At 48.6% G+C, this 6,126-nt stretch overlaps 1 protein-coding gene across 8 annotated transcripts in view; it reads right to left on the bottom strand.

Annotated features, from left to right (window-relative positions):
- Positions 1 to 292: 292 nt before the first annotated feature.
- The window catches only part of scube1 (signal peptide, CUB domain, EGF-like 1), a 155,635-nt gene continuing 149,801 nt past the window's right edge, over positions 293 to 6,126 (bottom strand). For 7 of the 8 annotated variants that reach the window (XM_069156325.1, XM_069156318.1, XM_069156321.1 and 4 more), the window contains 5 exons: positions 5,771 to 5,932; positions 5,452 to 5,649; positions 4,241 to 4,393; positions 4,090 to 4,169; positions 293 to 3,937 (listed from right to left, as the gene is read on the bottom strand). In XM_069156325.1, the coding sequence (XP_069012426.1) occupies positions 3,785 to 3,937; positions 4,090 to 4,169; positions 4,241 to 4,393; positions 5,452 to 5,649; positions 5,771 to 5,932 (746 nt within the window). In that variant the 3' untranslated portion in view covers positions 293 to 3,784. The remainder of the gene's footprint in view (positions 3,938 to 4,089; positions 4,170 to 4,240; positions 4,394 to 5,451; positions 5,650 to 5,770; positions 5,933 to 6,126) is intronic. The other variant, XM_069156320.1, reaches the window with a different exon arrangement.

The following is a 6,126-nucleotide window of genomic DNA, read 5'->3' as shown; positions in this document are numbered from 1 at the left end:
CAATCAAAGTGTCTGACTTGAGTGTTGCTCGTCTTCTAGTCCGTCGGCGAGTTTAACGGGTGTTTAGGATGACGAGGAGTGTTTTTGATGGAGCATTCAGATCTGCTGCACAGATTGTTTCACTTGAAGATAAGAGAAATATTAGCAGAGTCAGCTATATTTTCCACAAGCAAATTTTAAGTGTTTTCTTTTGTGTAACGGCACATTGTGGTGCATCTGAGGACAGAACGGAGATATAAACCAAATGTAATGAGCAGATAGAGGCGGCGCACTCACTCACAAAGACACCAGCTTGTCCTTCGGCTACTGTTTTATTTAATTTGTTCAGTACTGGAGTTTCATGGATCAAACAATGGCACAACACTGCGTTACAGCTTCTCTCTTTGGGTACAGCCGACTAACACAAACGTTACAATTATTCCTCTACAAAATAGACTAAAGTACACACGCTTCTCAGACTCACACACTCATTCACAAACAATACATTCTCATGAAAAAAACAGTCAATTATAAATTTTAGAGCATTTCATGTGATTATTTCCTCTCTGTCATGTTGAACAGCAGCCACCTCAAACAGGAAGCAGGCGGCAACGTAACACGCGTGTGTCAGCTGGAACACCCATGTACTTTTATTGTGGGAACGATGGAATGACACCAAGCAGTTTAGTTCCAGACATGTCTGTCCAACAGGGTGATTATCTGTTTCATTGTTCCTGGACTGAACCGGGTTGACCCAGGCAGTGCTGGACCAGACTGGAGGTTCTACCTGCTTCATCCCAATCATTATTTCACTGCACCGTAGACTGTTTTCCAAAGCACAAGCCTTTTGATTGGTTTCCTTCCTTTTACCCATTAGTTTCATTTCAGTGCACCATGAAAATCAAATGTAGAGAGCCGAACAACCCTCCACCTTCCTCCATTTCCCTCCACCTTCCTCTCAAGTCCGCCACCCCAGCTGGGCTGCAGGGTGCATTCAGGGACCCTTGTTGTTGGAGCTCCAAAACAAAGACAGTAATTAAAAGTTCCTGGACAGGTTTCAGGGATTGTGATCACTTGGTGCATCAGAATCAGGGGTTTGAACTCTTTATTACAGCTTAGACATACTGAGGCTTTCTACGATGGTGAGACCCAGGTGAAACCGGTCCGTGAACAGCTGCAGGAGAGAGGACACGTTTGTACGTTAAAGTACCTCCCTGATCCGTCTCCAGGTCCATTGAGTTTGGACTGTTGGAGATGGAGACGTCCAACCCCCATTAGAAACCATAGAAACCTTCACTGATGTCAAGACCATGCAGAGTGACTGAAAGCTCCTCCTGCTGTAGATGGAAATGGTGGTGAGACTCTTTGGTCTCCAACATCAAGAATGAACTCGGATGCATTATAAACTGAAACTTCACTCAGAGTTCAAACTATATCCTGTCAGTCAGAGGTCTCTGATTTAAAACAGGCAACGTTCTTCAACACACCTGAGAGCAGAGTTTTGGAAGGACAGCAATGATGTCATAGTGCACTGGAAGAAACGTTAAAACTTCTGCTTTAAAAAAGTCTCAGCAGTTCATGAGATTGTAGTTGAGGGCAGAAACCGACAAAACCTCCAGATTGAATCAGAGGTCAGAGATCAAAGGTCACTCCCTGATCCACCCAGCACAAACACTGGACTGTTTTCATTAGTTACACTGAGATTCATCTCTGACGTCAAAGAGGGACATGACATGTGATTTATCGGCTGTCGGGGGACGTTTGTGTCTCTTTGAACAACAGATGAAGTTTACACACTCAGACAGATGTTCTCCCTCCACCACATCCACCTTCAGATAGATGTTCTCCCTCCACCACATCCACCTTCACACCAACACACTTCTACCCCAGTCGCTTTGTGCAGATATAAAGTCCATCTTCAGTACACGGGTTAGGGTTTATAGACATATTAGTACCAACAGGAAGGACACAGAACATTTAGTCGGGTTATAGAAGAACAGCTTCGTATAAACTAACGATACTTCCTGTTTACTGGAGGAAACTTTTACAAACACAAGTCCAATGTAGTATGTTTTTACTGCTATACAAGAAGCCATTATGGACACGCTTCTTCTCTCTGGCAGCTGTAGAACCTGCTGGAGGGGCGGGGCCTGACCGGGACAAAACTGGACCGGGACAGGACTGGACGGAGCGGATCGGGACAGAATCGGATGGAGCGGACCGGGATAGGACCGGACGGAGTGGACCGGGACAGAACCGGACCAATGCAGCGGACCGACGGAGCTGGACCGGGACATGAAAACATGAGCACACGAACTGTAGTAGACTGACTGGTCCTCTCTTAACATGTTAACACTATAACACGTGACATATAACATGTTAGCATCTTAACATGTTAACGTGTTAACTTATTAGCGTGTTGTAACACGTGAATACGCTAACACTGTAACGTAAACACATCAACACATTAACGCCTTAACATCTTAACGTGTTAACATGCAAATTAACCACTAACGAATAGCTAACAAACAACTAACGCATCTTTTCTCTCTACAGTCTTAAATATTAAATTCAAGTGCAATTAAAGTTCCAAATATTAGTTACATCACAACATTTCTCTACAGTAGCGGTGTTACCTGCAGGTAGTTCATCTCACCTTGTTACATGTTTTATTTCAACAACGTTACAATAAAGACGCTGATTGGCCAATAAAAGGACACATCCAGGGACACATCTCTACACACCTACAACTGTGCACATCCACACGCGTGTTCATATGTCATATCCAAAACGTGCTGCTGCAGGTTCAACATGGCCAGTATAAATATTAGAAAACAACGCAAGGACACGGAAAACCAAGCAGAGCGAAGGAAAGGAGCAACGGGATGAAGGACATGGGGGACAGAGGTTGGGGGACAGAGGTCGGGGGACAGACGTCAGGGGACAGACGTTGGAGGACAGACGTCGGGGGACAGAGGTTGGAGGAAAGAGGTCAGAGGACAGAGGTCGGGGGACAGACGTCAGGGGACAGACGTTGGAGGACAGATGTCGGGGGACAGAGGTTGGAGGAAAGAGGTCAGAGGACAGAGGTCGGGGGACAGAGGTCGGGGGACAGAAGTCGGGGGACAGAAGTCGGCGGACAGACGTCGGCGGACAGACGAAGTGTTCTGACGCGGTTTGACCAACCCACAGCTTGTCGATTCGGGGCTTTTATTAAATATCGTATGATAACTCGTCATCAAGACATCTCACCAACACTCTGACATTTTGGGACATTTTTCTTTCTCACCAAAAGTTAAAAGTTCAACACAACGTGGACTCACAACTTTTACTTCAACCTTTGGGGAGCACACTCATGTCATTTAGAGTTAAACTCTACATCTTTCTTCACTGTTTGTGCTGAGATATTCAAATAAGAGTCACTTTCTGGTGTGACATCATGACTGACCGCCCACACATGTAAAGTCAGCTGCTGAATTTGAACATGCTAACTGAGACAAACACAATACTGGGAGCTGTTTTAATACAGAATATTCTGCATGATGAAAACATGAAGACCTTCAACAACCTGCGCAGGTCAAACCGTGTACACGAGAGTACCAGGAGGGGGCGCTGTTAACGCTGGTTAGAGGGGAGGAGGATGTTTGAAGGCATCATGTGACAAAAACAGGAAGTGAAGATGTGTGGTCACAGGGTACATTAACGATGAGATCAGGAGAAGAAGACGCGGCGGGTCTCATCCAGGCGGTTGGTTCTGGGATGACTCAGGAGGACCAGGTCTCTAACAGAACCGCGGAGGACCCGACTATTTGTACGGCCGGAGGAACCGGGTCACTTTGGAGCGCAGCAACTTGATGAAGGAGCGGGGGAACATCTCTTTGGACTCCTGGGCTGTGTACCGGAAGTAGTTCTGGGGGTGGGCCAGCACGTCGAACAGCGCCTTTATCAGCTTCTTGTCCTGTGGGATGGACATGAGAGGGATACGTCACTGCTGGATCGGTTAAACAGGAAGTGGATAGGGTTTTTAATCTGGTTGACAGCAGAACAGATTGAGCAGTAGGTATCAGACCCAGCTCCACAGAACCATACACCTGACCCGTCCATCAGTACCTTGAGGATCTCCTGGTGGTTCTCGGAGGCGTACAGCCGGCCGTCCCGCACGATGTCCTCAATCAGCTGCTGGTAGTCCTCTGAAACACAGGACAGGGTGAGCAGCCGTGTGAAGCGCTGATTCCGACCGGCCGTGTTGAAGCTCACTCACCGTCATACGTGACGTACGGAACCTGGAAGCCTTTTCCGCTGTTGCCCTCGTTGGACTTGAACTGGATCCACAGCTTTCGAGAGCGAGAGGTGAAGGCGATGGGTCGCTCGTAGGTCTGACAGGTCTCATAGGTGGTGATGGAGGTGGGCAGAGCTGGAGGAACACAACAGACACGTCATCATCCTGCTACTCTACTTACAGCCCGGACACCTGGAGAACACCTGAAGAACATCAGGAGAACACCAGGAGAACAACAGGAGAACACTAGGAGAACACCAGGCAAACACCAGGAGAACACCTGGAGAGCACCTGGAGAACACCTGGAGAACACCAGGAGAACACCAGGAGAACACCAGGAGAACAACAGGAGAACACTAGGAGAACACCAGGCAAACAACAGGAGAACACCTGGAGAACACCAGGAGAACACTAGCAGAACATCAGGCAAACACCAGGAGAACACCTGGAGAACACCTGGAGAACACCAGGAGAATACCCGGAGAACACCAGGAGAACACCTGGAGAACACCTGGAGAACACCAGGAGAATACCTGGAGAACAACTGGAGAACACCAGGAGAACACCAGGAGAATACCTGGAGAACACCTGGAGAATACCTGGAGAACACCTGGAGAACACCTGGAGAACACCAGGAGAACACCAGGAGAACAACTGGAGAACACCTGGAGAACACCAGAAAACAACAGGAGAACACCAGGAGAACAACTGGAGAACACTAGGAGAACACCAGGCAAACACCAGGAGAACACCAGGAGAACACCCGGAGAACACCTGGAGAACACCAGGAGAACACCAGGAGAACACCTGGAGAACACCTGGAGAACACCTGGAGAACACCAGGAGAACACCGGGAGAACACCGAGAGAACACCTGGAGAACACCAGAAGAACACCAGGAGAACACCTGGAGAACACCTGGAGAACACCAGGAGAACAACTGGAGAACACCAGGAGAACACCGGGAGAACACCTGGAGAACACCTGGAGAACACCAGGAGAATAACTGGAGAACACCAGGAGAACACCTGGAGAAGACTAGGAGAACACTAGGCGAACACCAGGAGAACACCTGGAGAACACCTGGAGAACACCTGGACATTCAGGTGGAGGCAGCTGGTTCAGTTTCACACTCCTTTCCACATCCACACTGTGACCCATCACACAGCACCAACCCATCCCATCACTGTTTACCGCTCTTCCTCATGACCAGCACGTCTCCACACTCGTCCTCGATAGGAAGGAAGATCTCGGGCACCACGATGAGGATCCGCCTCTTGTGAGGAGGGTTGATGGTCCAGACACAGTCCACGTTGGACGGGTAGTCTCCGGGGTAGTTGGGAGACTCGATGTAGCCGGTGTACTCGCCGAGCTCTCCTCCACACAGCTGGTCTGAGGACCCAACAACACCATCACTGAGAAACTACATGGAGGTGATCTGCTTCTATCACTCATCATCACCTACTTAGGACCTCAGCTCACTGTGAACGGTCTTCATGTTGGACACTCTTACTTTTGCAGTGCGAGACGTTGGTGGCTCCATCGAAGTCGGTGGTGGTGTTACCAGGGCAGGTGATGCAGTAGTTCTGCGCAAAGTCCGACTGGTAGGTACCGGATGGGCAGCGGATGCAGCGGTGGGTGCTGGAGTTGTAGAAATGTCCAGGAGCACAGTGCACTGAAGAGGAGGAGGAGGACACAGAGTATGACTGGATGAAGGTCAACACCCACAGGAGGAACTGTTCATGTCTTAATTACAAAACAGAACCAAACCAACAGGAGAAGACGTCATCATCACCATCTCACACCTGAACACGACTTCATGACTATATTAACCAATGACTTCTGTCTGTAACCAACCATAAACCAGCA

The sequence above is a fragment of the Embiotoca jacksoni genome, unplaced genomic scaffold, assembly GCF_022577435.1.
Source record: "Embiotoca jacksoni isolate LCO1_2020_lvr unplaced genomic scaffold, fEmbJac1.0.p SCAF_21, whole genome shotgun sequence".
NCBI classification, from domain to species: domain Eukaryota; kingdom Metazoa; phylum Chordata; class Actinopteri; family Embiotocidae; genus Embiotoca; species Embiotoca jacksoni.
The sequence above is the reverse complement of the archived record's forward strand: the minus strand, read 5'-3'. Positions and strand labels throughout refer to the sequence as shown.